At 45.1% G+C, this 16,860-nt stretch overlaps 1 protein-coding gene across 1 annotated transcript in view; it reads left to right on the top strand.

Moving 5' to 3' along the window:
* Positions 1-14,661, top strand: part of LOC134538573 (orexin/Hypocretin receptor type 1-like) — a 40,863-nt gene extending 26,202 nt beyond the window's left edge. The window contains exons 7-11 of the mRNA XM_063379997.1: positions 3,432-3,579; positions 4,105-4,362; positions 8,094-8,250; positions 11,504-11,616; positions 13,770-14,661. Of these exons, the coding sequence (XP_063236067.1) occupies positions 3,432-3,579; positions 4,105-4,362; positions 8,094-8,250; positions 11,504-11,616; positions 13,770-13,957 (864 nt within the window). The 3' untranslated portion in view covers positions 13,958-14,661. The remainder of the gene's footprint in view (positions 1-3,431; positions 3,580-4,104; positions 4,363-8,093; positions 8,251-11,503; positions 11,617-13,769) is intronic.
* The last annotated feature ends 2,199 nt before the right edge of the window (positions 14,662-16,860 follow it).

Here is a 16,860-nt window from a genome sequence, read left to right as displayed (position 1 = left end):
GAAGAAACACCTTATGTTGTACTTCTATAACTATAAAAAAACACATTTCATAGGTAAAATATTTCATGATTCTATTTGACTTTGAAATTTGAAAAAAAATATATATTTTGATGTTAAATCATAATTATGACAAAATTTTGATTAAAATTATTCTTCATGGCTTATCGTAACACTGCTACTAGGCATGCAGAACGTGGCGAGCACTACTCGACAGAGCTGGTCCTCAGATGGCCGGAAAGGCACCGTGACGTCACTTGTCACAGCCAGTCACACGGCCAGACGCGCTACGCAACACGCAGTCCGCAGGAACCACATGACTCGCCACGAACCTCTGCCGTCTCATTTCAATATCAGCAGTTACTTCAGGTGGCCGCTTTTCTTGACATACCAACGGTTTTGCATTCCTCCGGTGGTTCACGTGATATTTACGAACCATCCAAGAGCCATTGAAGGTGTCTAATTTCGAATATCATTAAAGGGCAATCTCACTTTCCTGTGGAGGTCACGTTTCACGGTTTTGTTTTTAACAGCAAAAAAAAAAAGGTTAAATAAGAGGGCGTTTTGAAAGGTTTGTACGATTTGTAACACAGAATTGTGAATAAATTATGTATGTACCTAGCTGAAATTGAGTGGTCACAGTTCACTTCAAGTGTCACAGAGGCGCGTGCACCGATGCAAACAGCGCACGCATGTTCGGTGCGCAATGCGTGAAACCCCAAGAGACGTGACTAGCGATCTAACGGCCGCGCACTTGAGACTCGTGGCCCGGCCAGATGCCCCAGGGCCACTCCAGCCCTGGGCCTCGCCGACAGACGTCAGCAGTACGAGTCGCGGAGATGAAGCCCCAAGTTCGGCGAGGCACAACCCCCAAGTTTTAATGGAATCGATCGGGTTGCAATCCACGGAAAAAGAAAATGAATCGCGGAAGAGTTGTGTTGATGAAATTTCACGTTCACTGAATCTGTACAAATCGTATTGAAGCAGCACGAATTCCGATGGCTTACTTTACGATATTTAATACAAGGAACAAAATAATAACGCTGCTATTTTAATTCATTTGATTCCTCCCACCGGCTTGCGTAGTCATGCTGGCATCGGGGGGGGGGGGGGGGGGAGATTATTGCATCATGACGTCACCTCAGCGGGGGTTACTAACTGACGACAGTCTGCTAGGACGTCCTTGGACACTGACATGCCCTGATGGGCTAGGAGCCAGTGGAAAGCTCCTTAGAGCATCTGCCCGAGACATTGGTATTTAGAGTTACAAATTTGTCAATAATTAGTACTCAGTTTGTGCTAATTTGTGTTGTGGAAAACAGAATTTGTGCTGCGTTATATAAAAATGTATAGAATATAGTAAGGTGGTCGCCAACTTGACGTCAAGTGGGCGACCACCCATTCCAAATATATATTTCTAATATATAAATTACATGTCAAGAATTAGTGCTCAATTTGTGCTGCTCACAGGCAAGACTTCAAAAGTTTTGCCTAATTTTTGACATAGTTTCAGTTCAAAATTCTGATGTGTGGTCACCAGCTGTAAATTTTCTGCAAACCTATCAAGGGTTATAACTTTTGTGATTACTTAGCACAAATTTCGAAATTTCGGCCGTGAGCAGCACAAATTGAGCATTAATTCGTGACAAAAGTGGTTCCAAAAAAGGTTTATAATTTTTGTTTTTACTTGGTTCATAAAAACCATTAAATGTTGAGTCGAAAGAGAATTCTATGAATACTTAAGCATGGTTATCTTATGAAATTATTAAAAAACATATTAGAAAAAATAATTTAGGATGTCCCCCCTTGACTCGCAACTTGTTATCGGCCGTTGCGGCTCGCAGTGCTAGAGTTACATTCCTGAACGAGTTTCAATAGCTCGCTTAACCGCCACATTCACCCTTCGACCTTGAGACGTCGTCTGCGGCGGCCTTCAGCCAGAGCGGCGCTGTTTCAGGAAACCTGAAGTGGTCTGATGTCGCAACCACTCGTGTTGACTTAACCTGGTTTCACGACACCAAGCTGAAACAACTTGCGTCATCTGATCGTAAAGAACTAGTAAAGAACACTCGGTTCACTACAAAAAAAATCTGATATTTCAGGCAAGAAATAACGAAATTTAATTTAAGATTGCTCCATCTTCTGGATTTTATGAAGTTTTGCGTGATCTCATAAAGTTGCTGAAGGTGGTTTAGTTCTTAAAAAAAAGTCATTTCGGGGCTTACTAACTTCAAAACTTCACTGTACAACTATGGAATTTTTTTGCTTCTCTACTAAACGTTTAATACAAACATTGCCAAAAAATAATGATCATGATCAGTAAGGCACATACAAAACTGCAGAAAGTTATCTTGACAGTTACCACGCTAGTGTATGAGCGCGGAAAGCTACGAATGGCAAGGAAAGTAATTAGAAAGATGTCAAATTCATTGTAAAATTACAATGTTTGTAAAGTAAATTTACCATAATATATATATATATAATCAGTCATGTACATTATATGTTAACCTTCATTAAAAAAATATATATAGTGTAGTTCAACATTCGCCCGCACGCGACCAGCGCTAGGCGACAATGCCCGTTTTGCTAGCTCGCAACGGGCCAATAGGCATGGAGCTAGGAAATGCAGAGACGGCATGCCGTGAGTAGTTGAAGTCACTTTTTAACATTTCCATCACCATATTGTCCCACTCAAAACACACCGCAAATGGTGCTTGGTAACGTCTGAAGATGGTAAATAAGCATGGATTAGAATCTCTGTCGTCAAAAAATAGCCACGTTCATAAAAAAAAAGGTAATTTAAAGTGTTTCCACAATGCAAACACTATGCTTGAGCCAGTGTGTCGGGCGGCTAACAACTAGCTGAAGGGGAAAAGGGCTTCACACAGACGTGGTCACCTCGCGCCTATACGCCCCTCCAGCTTGTGTCGACAAGGCCTGAAGCCAGGGCCGGTGCAGGCAGCACACAGACCGTGCGCAGAGAACACAGCATTCGATCAACAATAACTTGAACCTAAAGGGAACATCCTTGGACCTAAAAAACACCATGGTTTTCAGCTGAAATGTATTGAACATTTGCGGAGATTGATTGAGGCTTCTGATAATTGGGTCGTTGTCAATCCGTTGTGCCCGTCTGTGCTGTCATTATTCCTCCCGTGGAACTCTGTGTACTTTCTATGCTTTTAATTTTTTGACATCGCCTGATTTTAGCTTGGTTTCTGTGTGTTTGCATGTCCATTTTTTCTTGTCTGTTATTGAGGTTTCTTGTGACATAAAGTGTAACCAGCACTGGCGTATGTCCAAAACTACGTTCGTGCGGTAGCCTGTCTGGTAATTATCCTGCTGGTTGCCAAGCACTTATGAGATGTGGTACCAAGTAGCATGCATGTCAGTCGCGTGTGAATGTGGATGACGAGTGGATGCGGGGGTTGCAGACGGTGTCGGTGGCCGTGTCAGTGCTGACCTTGACCTTCATCTCGGTGGACCGCTGGTACGCCATCTGCTTCCCGCTGCGCTCCCGCGCGACCACGGGTCGCGCCAAGGTCGCCATCTTCGTCATCTGGCTGCTGGCGCTCGCCTTCGGTCAGTGAAGCCCCCAACACCGCATTAACACCGCCTTAACACCGCCCTAACACCGCCTTAACACCGCCCTAACACCTCCTTAACACCGCCTTAACATTCTCTCAGTGCGCCCTCAACACTTTGGGAGGGGTCCGGGTTAGGGAGGGACCTAGGTACGTCTCAAGCCGAAGCCTATACGCCTAGTCATGCTGGGATTAGCCATGCAGGAGAGGGTCGCATGCATCGTGTGCTAGGAGGGGATTGGCCAGCCATGGCAACGATTGGAGCCATGACTAACTCTCCTCACTGAATATTCTAGACTATAACTAGAGAAAGGTTTGGGCCCAGGTAAAACCTGCATTGACACAGGGAAAACCCTGGGCACATTCATGCGGGATGCAAATTGGCATGCATTACGTGTAGGAGTTGACAGGAGACAGAGGATGGTCTGGATGAAGTGTTGGACAGAGTAGAAAAGAGTCTACCACGCGGGGGTTGGGCACGAGGGTGCTGACACGTGGCCTGCAGAGACGTGTCTGGCCGCAGACGTGCCCGAGCTGGTGGTGCTGCGCGCCCAGCGCAAGGAGGGACTGCCGGCGGACACCCGCCTCCTGACACAGTGCGCGCCCTCCTGGAGCGGAGCCACTGACATGGCCTTCCACGTGGTGAAGACCCTGGTGCTGTACACCGTGCCGCTGCTCTTCATGGCCGCCGCCTACTGCCAGATAGCGCGCGTGCTGTGGCGCTCCGACATCCCCGGCCACAAGGAGACGGCCAGCCGCCTGTGCCGCCCCGCCCCGCACGGTGGGTACCTCCCCTCTCCCCGCACGGTGGGTACCTCCCCTCTCCCCGCACGGTGGGTACCTCCCCTCTCCCTGCACTGTGGGTACCTCCCCTCTCCCTGCACGGTGGGTACCTCCCCTCTCCCTGCACGGTGGGTACATCTCCTCTCCCCGCACGGTGGGTACCTCCCCTCTCCCCGCACGGTGGGTACCTCCCCTCTCCCCGCACGGTGGGTACCTCCCCTCTCCCTGCACGGTGGGTACCTCCCCTCTCCCTGCACGGTGGGTACCTCCCCTCTCCCTGCACGGTGGGTACCTCCCCTCTCCCTGCACGGTGGGTACCTCCCCTCTCCCTGCACTGTGGGTACCTCTCCTCTCCCCGCACGGTGGGTACTTCCCCTCTCCCCGCACGGTGGGTACCTCCCCTCTCCCTGCTTGGTGGGTACCTCTCCTCTCCCCGCACGGTGGGTACCTCCCCTCTCCCTGCACGGTGGGTACCTCCCCTCTCCCCGCACGGTGGGTACCTCCCCTCTCCCCGCACGGTGGGTACCTCCCCTCTCCCTGCACGGTGGGTACCTCCCCTCTCCCCGCACGGTGGGTACCTCCCCTCTCCCCGCACGGTGGGTACCTCCCCTCTCCCCGCACGGTGGGTACCTCCCCTCTCCCCGCACGGTGGGTACCTCCCCTCTCCCCGCACGGTGGGTACCTCCCCTCTCCCCGCACGGTGGGTACCTCCCCTCTCCCTGCACGGTGGGTACCTCCCCTCTCCCCGCACGGTGGGTACCTCCCCTCTCCCCGCACGGTGGGTACCTCCCCTCTCCCTGCACGGTGGGTACCTCCCCTCTCCCTGCACGGTGGGTACCTCCCCTCTCCCTGCACGGTGGGTACCTCCCCTCTCCCTGCACGGTGGGTACCTCCCCTCTCCCTGCACTGTGGGTACCTCTCCTCTCCCCGCACGGTGGGTACTTCCCCTCTCCCCGCACGGTGGGTACCTCCCCTCTCCCTGCTTGGTGGGTACCTCTCCTCTCCCCGCACGGTGGGTACCTCCCCTCTCCCTGCACGGTGGGTACCTCCCCTCTCCCCGCACGGTGGGTACCTCCCCTCTCCCCGCACGGTGGGTACCTCCCCTCTCCCTGCACGGTGGGTACCTCCCCTCTCCCCGCACGGTGGGTACCTCCCCTCTCCCCGCACGGTGGGTACCTCCCCTCTCCCCCGACGGTGGGTACCTCCCCTCTCCCCGCACGGTGGGTACCTCCCCTCTCCCTGCACGGTGGGTACCTCCCCTCTCCCCGCACGGTGGGTACCTCCCCTCTCCCCGCACGGTGGGTACCTCCCCTCTCCCTGCACGGTGGGTACCTCCCCTCTCCCTGCACGGTGGGTACCTCCCCTCTCCCTGCACGGTGGGTACCTCCCCTCTCCCTGCACGGTGGGTACCTCCCCTCTCCCCGCACTGTGGGTACCTCTCCTCTCCCCGCACGGTGGGTACTTCCCCTCTCCCCGCACGGTGGGTACCTCCCCTCTCCCTGCTTGGTGGGTACCTCTCCTCTCCCCGCACGGTGGGTACCTCCCCTCTCCCTGCACGGTGGGTACCTCTCCTCTCCCCGCACGGTGGGTACCTCCCCTCTCCCTGCACGGTGGGTACCTCCCCTCTCCCTGCACTGTGGGTACCTCTCCTCTCCCCGCACGGTGGGTACTTCCCCTCTCCCCGCACGGTGGGTACCTCCCCTCTCCCTGCACGGTGGGTACCTCCCCTCTCCCCGCACGGTGGGTACCTCCCCTCTCCCCGCACGGTGGGTACCTCCCCTCTCCCTGCACGGTGGGTACCTCCCCTCTCCCTGCACGGTGGGTACCTCCCCTCTCCCCGCACGGTGGGTACCTCCCCTCTCCCTGCACGGTGGGTACCTCCCCTCTCCCTGCACGGTGGGTACCTCCCCTCTCCCCGCACGGTGGGTACCTCCCCTCTCCCTGCACGGTGGGTACCTCCCCTCTCCCCGCACTGTGGGTACCTCTCCTCTCCCCGCACGGTGGGTACTTCCCCTCTCCCCGCACGGTGGGTACCTCCCCTCTCCCTGCTTGGTGGGTACCTCTCCTCTCCCCGCACGGTGGGTACCTCCCCTCTCCCTGCACGGTGGGTACCTCTCCTCTCCCCGCACGGTGGGTACCTCCCCTCTCCCTGCACGGTGGGTACCTCCCCTCTCCCCGCACTGTGGGTACCTCTCCTCTCCCCGCACGGTGGGTACTTCCCCTCTCCCCGCACGGTGGGTACCTCCCCTCTCCCTGCACGGTGGGTACCTCCCCTCTCCCTGCACTGTGGGTACCTCTCCTCTCCCCGCACGGTGGGTACCTCCCCTCTCCCCGCACGGTGGGTACCTCCCCTCTCCCCGCACGGTGGGTACCTCCCCTCTCCCTGCACGGTGGGTACCTCCCCTCTCCCCGCACGGTGGGTACCTCCCCTCTCCCCGCACGGTGGGTACCTCCCCTCTCCCTGCACGGAGGGTATCTCCCCTCTCCCCGCACGGTGGGTACCTCCTTCTCCCTGCACGGTGGGTACCTCCCCTCTCCCCGCACGGTGGGTACCTCCCCTCTCCCTGCACGGTGGGTACCTCCCCTCTCCCCGCACGGTGGATACCTCCCCTCTCCCTGCACTGTGGGTACCTCCCCTCTCCCCGCACGGTGGGTACCTCCCCTCTCCCCGCACGGTGGGTACCTCCCCTCTCCCCGCACGGTGGGTACCTCCCCTCTCTCTGCACGGTGGGTACCTCCCCTCTCCCCGCACGGTGGGTACCTCTCCTCTCCCCGCACGGTGGGTACCTCCCCTCTCCCCGCACGGTGGGTACCTCCCCTCTCCCTGCACGGTGGGTACCTCCCCTCTCCCTGCACGGTGTGTACCTCCCCTCTCCCTGCACGGTGGGTACCTCCCCTCTCCCTGCACGGTGGGTACCTCCCCTCTCCCTGCACGGTGGGTACCTCCCCTCTCCCTGCACGGTAGATGCCTCCCCTCTCCCTGCACACTAGGTACTTCTCCTCTACCTGCACAGTTAGTAACTACCCTCTCCCTGCTCAGCAGGTACATCTCTTCGCCCTGCTCAGAAGGTACCTCTCCTCGCCAAAAACTGCATATTTAATTTTTAAGAAAAATACAGTGGTTTATTCAGAATTCATGAATTTTTAAGTATTTGTCTTTTATAATACATTTTATGGAACATGTTAAAATTACGCTCTCCCAAAATCGCGGTCAGTATTCATGCAATATTTTAGGGACAATGCGACATGTAGGTTTGTCTCGACACCAGTAAAAGTGAAAGACTTGCAACATGATACATTATTTGTATACGAGACTGAATTTTTTCATGATTTACAAATAAAGGCTGCCAACCACTATTATTTACATAGTATGACATATACCACATTTACTTTATCTTAAACATGTTGAATTAGAAGGTGCTAGTTACGCAACACATAAACAGTTTTATAAGTACTCGAGTTGCTGAAATGTATTTCTAAGCTGATGTATTGTTTTATTGTGTTCGTTGACGAGGTAATTTTAGATAAACACATAATATTGAAGAAATGTATTGATGTTGAAGGAATCAACGAAGGCATATTGATAGACTCATTCAAGATAATGCGTGCAGTTATTTCGAGAAGCCAAGAAAAACAAAAAATGGATTCAAAAGCTTTATCTTTTGTAATGTAGATTGAGTTACACGTTACTCAAGCTGATGTTTTGGGGCTGTTGTGATGTGTTGGCAGGCCTGAATTCAAGCCGACGCAGCATGCTGTGCAGGGTCGCCAACACAACCACACAGGGACAGCTACAATCGCGGCGCAAGGCAGCCAAGATGTTGGTAGCAGTGGTTGTCATGTTTGCGGTCTGCTTCTTCCCGGTGCATCTGCTCAACATCCTCAGGTAGATACTGCGCACTCCTGACTCGCCCCACCTTGTCTTCGCTTATGAGCAATAGTACCAACTGAAACGACCTGGTTTACATTTTGGACACGAAGAACGTTAATGGCATGAAACAGGGACACAAATCTGTATGATTCATGTTCTGTCGACTTTGAACTTCTTCGTTCACCAAGGATAGAGTTATACAACAAGCTGGAATTGTTTTGGAATTTTTTTATTTATTTTTAGGATAATTTTTGTGTTTCACCGGTTTTGATTTATCAAAACGTGTGTTTATTTTCGACGTGTGCTCCTGATTATTCATGTCAATATATTTATTTGGTTTTCGACTTGTGCTTCTGGTTGTTCCTGGCGAGACTTCTGCTAATATTCTCCGAGTGTTTCTACTTATTTCTGAGAAAACCATCCATGCATGTAATTTGTTCCGTAATGAGAGAAGCAATTTGATTCCTATTTTTGTTTGATTAGTGAGTTCCTGTTACCGAATCAGCAATTACAATATTTTAATCAGTTGGAGTTAAAGCAAAATAAATTCATTACCTAGTCGAATTTTATGCCTTAAAACAGCTGAGACTCTATCATGCAAGATTTCCTTTCCTCTTGATGTCTAGCGAAGCCTTCCTTCTCTTGCGATCGCGAGTGAGCATCCCACACGAAGAAAGACTGTCTGAACAACATATCAAAGAGATTCATTACTTAGTCGAATGCCTTGTAGCCATGTAGCCTTTTAGCCATGTAGTCTCGGAGACTTGTAGTTTCATAGAAAAGTAGTCTTGTAGTCGTGTAGCCTCGTAGACTTTTAGTCTCGTAGCCATGTAGTCAGTTGGAGCCTTCTTAGCTCGTAGTCTCGTAGCCATGTAGCCATGTAGCCTTGTAGTCCTGTAGCCAAATGCCATTGAATCAGTTGGAGCCAAAGACAGTTGGATTCTAAGACTGTTGGGGCAGTTGGAGCCTACCGTATTTTGTCTCGTTTCCTACTGATAGGATCGCATCCTACTGAGTTGAATATTCGTGTAAATGTACACATTTTTCGTTAAATGTGTGTAGTCAAGTCTATAGTATCGTATCCCTCTGATGAGATCGTAACTCACTGAGGAGATCGTACCCCTGTGACTGCCCACCACCTTGAAAATCCGTAATTGGTATACGAATTTAACAAGAAAATTTTACAAAATTGTAAAAAATAATTAAATACAATTTTATTAATTGGTCGGGTGAGCTTTGACTTTGACATTTGACCTTTAACTTGACATTTGATCTTGACCTTTTGACCTTGGACATGAAATTTGACCGTGATCTTTTACCTCTAACTAGATATTTTTGACATTTGACTTTGACCATTGCCTTGAACTTGACATTTGACCTCAACCATGACCTCGAATTCTGACCTCAGGTGTCATCTTGAATTTAATCATCTTGGAACCGAACACTCCAATCCCCGAATGCTGCAATGTTCGTTACGGCTGCATCTTGAAAATCCATAATTATAATACGAATTTAATGGAAGTTTTTTGATTCATAAAAAATTATATAATTAAATTTTAATCAAAACATCACGGAGTCCTCGGTTCGAACTTACAATCCCAGATGGCGGACCGCCCGAACTCTGCGCCCGGATACATTTTCGTATACTACTAGCATTACTTACCATAAATACAGCAAAAACTTGCACAAGAAGTAGACGAGAAGAAATGTAAGTTAATTAATAGAAAAAAAACCAACCACACTAGATAAGATAATGTAAGAGTGATAGCACATACAAAACATTTGGCACATTCCAATTCTAAAGCCAGCTCACATATTCCAATTACGTTAACAAAACCTCACCAAGTATTCAGCCGTCAAGCTAAACTAACCAAGCCTGTACCATATTTGACTTGATAACGTCTTATAAATCGATGAACGCCTGCTGCACGCACGAAAAATTGTCACGTTCCGCCTGACCCGAGCGTGCAAGAACCGGCCAACCACCGTGCGAGAAAATCTTCTATAATATCAAACAGGTTAAGGCAGGCTTTTTAAATAATTGTTCGTGATTATTTTTAAACAAATTATTTAAATTAAATTTGCAAAAACTGTAAATAATATTTGAAAATTAAAAAGTATGCAATTTTTCATCAATGTTTTCTTATGACGTTATCACGTAAAATTATCGTCCGTAAACCGACTTTACAGACAACCTCCTTTTTTTTTTTACTAACCTGCTTGAAGATTGCATGGCGTTGACATAAGCAGGTATGCGACTGTCTGCATCATGCACCTTCGGCTTTAACTGCAGTTACTATGAACACGAATTGGTGCTCTCTGGCCACATGCATTATTTTTAAAGTGTCTTGTTTTAACTTGAAACAACGATAAGGTTTCAGCGAACCACAGATGTGATTTGTTTTTAGAATCGCAAGGGAAAAAAATTATTCTGAAAAATGAAATGCCGCTTTTGGGATTCAGATAAGCCAAAGATACTTTATTTCCACCGTTTCCACCAGTTTTATGGAAATATAAACGACGCATCAATCACTCAGCTGTTGGTTGAGTTGAAACGACATATTTGATGAAAGTTTTTGGGGTAAGAGCAGGGCCGGCGCGTCCATATAGGCGAACTAGGCGACCGCCTAGGGCACCAAGTAGCTGGGGGCGGCGCAGCACGACATATAAACAGCTGATACAATATGCTTAACGATTATTGAAACTAGATGAAAATGGATTTTTGTAACAGTTTGGAATGTTTATATTGATATAAGTAATTATTTAAAGTCCACGGTGACCTGTTTATGATTTGTAATAAGTAAAAAAAAAAAAACACAAGCCTGCTTACATATGATTGTCGACAAAATCTTAGGCTTACGTGATGTATTTTGAGGCAAGGAAAAAAAAATTTTTTTGGGGTGTCCGGCCGGGGGGGGGGGGGGCATTAATGTTTTTTCGCCTAGGGCGCCAATTTACCTTGCACCGGCCCTGGGTAAGAGTGTGGTTGTGTCGTTCATCTGAGAGTTGCCTTTGTCGTGGTCCCCTCGCCGCGAGCTGGCCGGCCAGTGAGAGAGAACCGGCCGCTGCCAATGGGAACATAGGGGGGGGGGGACCCGGGCCGGCAGGCGGTCTCGTGGAGGGGAGGGGAGAGCAGTGGAGGGGAAGTGGTCGACGAACTGTCCAGGTCGAGGACTTGTCCGTTCCCCGGCCTCCACTGAAGCGGCAGGCACGTGTGGCCGAGAGTGCCCGCCGGCCTCGAAGGAGCGCTGGACCGTGCTTGTTGCAGGTACACTGTGACCATACCGCAGACGGACGTGTCCACGGCGGTCTCCAGCCTGGCGCACTGGCTGTGCTACGCCAACTCCGCCGTCAACCCGCTCATATACAACTTCATGAGCGGTACGGTGGCCCGTCCAGTCGTGACGTCAGCCCAGCCCCACTTGTTGTCTCACCCTCTGCCACGAGAGACCTGTGTGAACTATCTCCATATATGAATCCTACAGAAAAAAAAGAACAAGTTATTCGCAACGGCGTTAGCCCAAACCGATCTTCGAACATCCGCATGTATCAGGGACAAGCTCCACTCAAATGTTGGAATTTTTACCCCAAGAGTGAAATATTTTCATTTAAGTCATGTATCTTGTTAAATATCAGGACAAGTTCACACGACACAAGGAAAATTTAGTGTGTGGTAGGTGTTTTTAAATTAGTAATTCGAGCTCACGAAAGACGCCCATAGGCTTCGTAGTTTTCTCAGAAATGGTGTAAAACAAAAATGCAGAAATATTTATTTTTTAAAAATCGATATTAACACTTACCATGATAAAAAAATTTTTTCAGAGGAAGTAATATTGTTTGTATTTATATCTTCAATATTCTTCAAAACACTTTGTAAATAACATTACTTATAATACCGTGAAAGTTAAATTGCTTTAATTTATAGACAAACAAATATTTCATTGTAAAATGTGTAAATCATATAAATTTGTTTATGGTCAACCGGAATCGAAATAGGTTCTACATTTTATTACTACGGAGTACAATATAAAATTGAATTTCTATTAAAGAATTTAATATTAAATTTAATTTTCTAATAATTGAGAAAAATTGAAAATACAAATAATGTAGGTAAGAATAATCTTATACCACACATTTAAAACCGAATGAATTGAAGAAACAAAATAGTAACATATTCAATTATAAAATAATTTTTCATAAGATATATAAACCATCAGTAACTAAGTAAAATGAGTCCACTAAGCAGCATAACAAACTTAATTTTTAAGTTTGCATTGCCTCTTAAAATGACTTTCAAATATTACTTCAAAAATCTTTCTAATAAATGCGATCTGGTTTACTGGTATGAATACTTAAATGAAATATTATTCCAAGCTCATATATTGAATTTAATTTAATAACTTTTAACTTCATTAACTAACTCCAGAAGACATGTATTAGGTTCTTTAAAAAAAATTATCCACGGGCGTCAGCGCTAAAATCGGAGTATGTTGATACAGCAAGGCACAAATTATGCCATGTTTGAAATAAACTATCGTTTTGAAAATCTATAATTTTCTCTAAATTACGTTTAACAGCTGGAACATAGAAAGACCAACTGAAAATTAAAATAATATGTTGGTAAAGTTTGTTTAAAAAAAATTTTTCCCGATGATATTTAAGTTTACCAACAAAATAAATACCAGCATCCTAATTTCTTTTGTATCTGTGTTTACTGCATGATAACACACACACACGCACACATATCATATTGATTATAGCGCAATAATTACAAAACATGAATTTTCTAGAGTCAGTGAAGTTACAATTACCTCAGCTAGGCAATATCGAAGAGCCAACAAAATAATGCGACTCTTGTCTACTATGGTATCCTCTTGGTGCGTACTGAGATAGTAGTACCAAAAGTTAATGTGCAAAATATTGGCAAGTCAAAAATATATAGCAAACAAGAATTAAAATCTAATAATCAGTACATTTTAAATCAGGATGGTAATATTTGACAAATTAGTGGCCTGAAATTATGAGAATCCTTATTTTCACAGACGAAAGAGCCAAACGCCTGATCGTGCATCTTCGGGTTTTTTCTGTTCATTGTAAATAAATATGGCGGTGTTGATAAAAGGATCCTAATGGTCAATTAAATTAGGTAAGCTACATTATAAATACTTAAAAACATTGTGGACGGTTGATTTGGTTAGGATAGCTACATAAAAGATACGGAAAAAAAAAACATGAACTTCGGGGAACTTAGGGTTTTGGCTCTCTCGTCTGTGGAAAGAAGGCTTCCCTGAAATTATACACATTAAATAATAGAGAAAACATATAGTCAATGATTAACATAAAATTTGTTGGTTAAAAAAGGTGTAACTTAATAGACCAAAATTAATTTCTATTACATATCATAGGTTTTAAAACTTTACCCTACACGGACAAGAGTAAATGAATCCACTTGGAGTTACTTTGTCATTTATCCTTCAGTGTAAAGCTGTGAAGACACTACGTACCGGGTGGAGACTGCAGTTATGTGTCCGCAGGCAAGTTCCGCAAGGCGTTCCGGCGCACCTTCGGGCTGCGGTGGAGCCAGCAGCGCAACCAGCGCCACTCGCTCTCGCCGCGAGGCAGCGCCTGCGTGTGTCGCCACACCGCCACCGGAGACAGCATGTGCACCGCGCGCTCTGAGGCTGTTCCCCTGCACTCCGTGGCTGTCTGCTGTCCCGACTGACAGCCTTCTGACAGACTTGCACGAGGTGCACAGAGCTTCAGGACAACAAAAATTACATGATTGGAAAACTAGTCAAGATATCCGAGTGGGGTTTGTTTACGAAAAAGTTTTTAAGGAATACGTGAGAGTTTATAAGAAGTTTGGTTTCCAGATTGAGTTTCTAAACGGTATTTTTTTTAATTTTTTTTTTTAAATAGGCGTGTTTTCAGTGTAATTTAAAGACATAAATACACCCGTATAGATTGTTTAAAGCACTTAAGGGACTTGCATTACGCCTTTATCTTAATTTCTTCGTCATCTAGTGTTACAGGTTGTGAGGATCTCTCCTCCAACCTATTTGATGACCCAGCCTTCATATCCTATAAGGATGTCCAGGCTGAGGCCCCCATGGGTCACAGTTGTCCTATGGACGACGAGAAGCCCGCGCGCCAGTTCACAGCCTGCGCCCGGAGGCGACACCGCGCTAGAAGCATCCCGCCTGACACAGACACGCCCCTGGCACCCGAGCTGCAGGAACAACACGCCACCTGCTGCGCCGGACTCTCTGGGCAGGACGCTAATGGGAGTCACGTGGAGCGGCAGGGGAGGGGCGGGCGCTACCCCTCCTGCAGGGGGCGTGCCGGCTGCCTGGCCGGTCCCGTCGCTAGCGTCCTCGTAACAATAACCTGTCACAAAATAATTAACTATTAAATACTGATTGAGAAAAATTAATTATTCAAAAGTTTTTTATTGTTTTTTTCTTCAAAACATGCTTAATGCTTAAGATCATTGGATCTTAATTTCCAAATAAGTATTCAGTTTTAAAATAAAGATACTGGCAGTACTTCAAAATGTATAAAAGGACAGTTGTAGAATATTGAAGCTAGCTCAAGTTGCTAAACTTTAGATGTAATATATATATCTATAACTTTTGTAATCTTTTAAATTCTAGATATGAAAAAAAGTTTACAAATGCATTTATGTGTTTTATAATAAAGTACATCTCAAATAAGAATAAAATTAAAATCTGATATTATTTTTAGGTTTTTTTTTTAATTTTTCAATTATTATAAAAGTAAATGATCACGAAATGCAGAAGGCCTGGAGGAATTATGGTTCACTACTGCATTGTCATTCCATTTGGCCAGCCATTATTTATACTTGGCCTTACTCCGCTATTCTGCCGTCCCATAAACTGTACCACATTCCCTAGAACATGTTCTTTTCAAAAATACATAAATTACTTATTTTATTTTCAGGAAGAAGTTTCAAAAATAATGTTTACATAAAGTCTTATTGTTAGTATGGTATATCACTCCCGTGGAATTCATAAATTAATTTATGAATTAGAGTAGCATGTATATAAATTACAAATTTTAACATGAATGTGAATAATATCATGAAACAGGCAAATATTGAGTTAAAACTAGGATTTATAATCAGAATAAAAAATATTATTAACACCATTAAAAATTATTGAAACATAAATAAGAATATTTGATCTCCTTTTAAAGAAAATATGACAATTATATAGCCATTAAAATAATTAGTTCAAACTAATAAAAGTCAAACTATTATGTAATTATCTCAGAATTCCTTGTGGCTATAATTGAGTGAGCACGAAACAAAACAAAAAAAATTCACAACACAATATCTTTCATAAAAAAAATTCTATATTTTTAATCTTCCACACACTAATCGTACTTAATAATTCACTTATTGAAAAGTTTTTTTTATCGTTCAATATTTTTTTCTGCACAGAGTAATAAATCTCACAGAATATGTTTTATATCCTAATGAACACAACACAAAAGTTAAAGAAAAGAATACTAAAACATAATTAAACAGTAATTCGAATAAAAATAATAATATCGTCAAGAATAATATTTGGGGGCACACTCGTTACGATATTTTTGAACAATTTATTTGATTATGCCATGGCTGGTTTAAACTGAATAACGTCCATCGATGGCGTATGTCCATGAAATAGTTTCACATCGATCTTCTCCATTGCAAGAATCATTCAAAGAGCGTATTGTTGCAAATACAGTCAAATTATTTTATATTTTTAAAATTTAAGATTTTTAAAAGATAAGGTAGCGTTAATGATGTATTACTATCATATGAATTTCAATTGCCACTTTCCATCACTAATGCAAACGAATGACAAGACATGTTCAAAATGACTCACACCCAGGAATCAAAAGATACTAGCAGTATTAATCTCTTTTATACCTCTTTTATCTTATTTATATTTTTATGAGAATAAGAATTCACGAAAATTTAGAATTCTTTACAGTGCCTGACTTTCTCCAAAATATATCAGCATGTGTGGAACGCTCTAATAGAATAAATAGTTCAAGAAACATGTTTATATACAGCATTTAAAAACTTTGTAGAGTAAAATATTTATAACTATCACTTAAAGAATATGTTGAAAACAATACATCATGGACTATATGACACATTATGTAGTTTTTAAGTAGACCAAGTAATTAAATTAGTTTATAGTTTAAGTTAACAGGTGGTTAGTGCACAAAGTTTCAGTATGGAAATGCTGAAATCCGTTTTTAATAATAATTTAAACATACATAATTACGAGTTTGTACATAAAATAACTAGTTACACAGATGCTTATTTGTTGAGTACATCACTTAAATTTCATATACATCTGAAATTATAAGTAATTTGCAATATGATTTATAGTTGTCGAGAGGCAGTTACTGTTCCGCCGTACTACCATAAAATATATAAACTATACTTATAGAAGTCGCCAAGACATAGCCAAATTTAATTGCGCTTTAGAACACTAGTAAGGCTGCCTGACACGAGATGGCAGTACCCTAACGTCTAGCTGGTGGCGCCGTTGTGCGGTGAGCAGGGTAAGTATTAATATTCATAATTCCGTAGTTATTTTTTGTCTT

The sequence above is a fragment of the Bacillus rossius genome, chromosome 13, assembly GCF_032445375.1.
Source record: "Bacillus rossius redtenbacheri isolate Brsri chromosome 13, Brsri_v3, whole genome shotgun sequence".
Lineage (NCBI taxonomy): Eukaryota > Metazoa > Arthropoda > Insecta > Phasmatodea > Bacillidae > Bacillus > Bacillus rossius.
The sequence above is the reverse complement of the archived record's forward strand: the minus strand, read 5'-3'. Positions and strand labels throughout refer to the sequence as shown.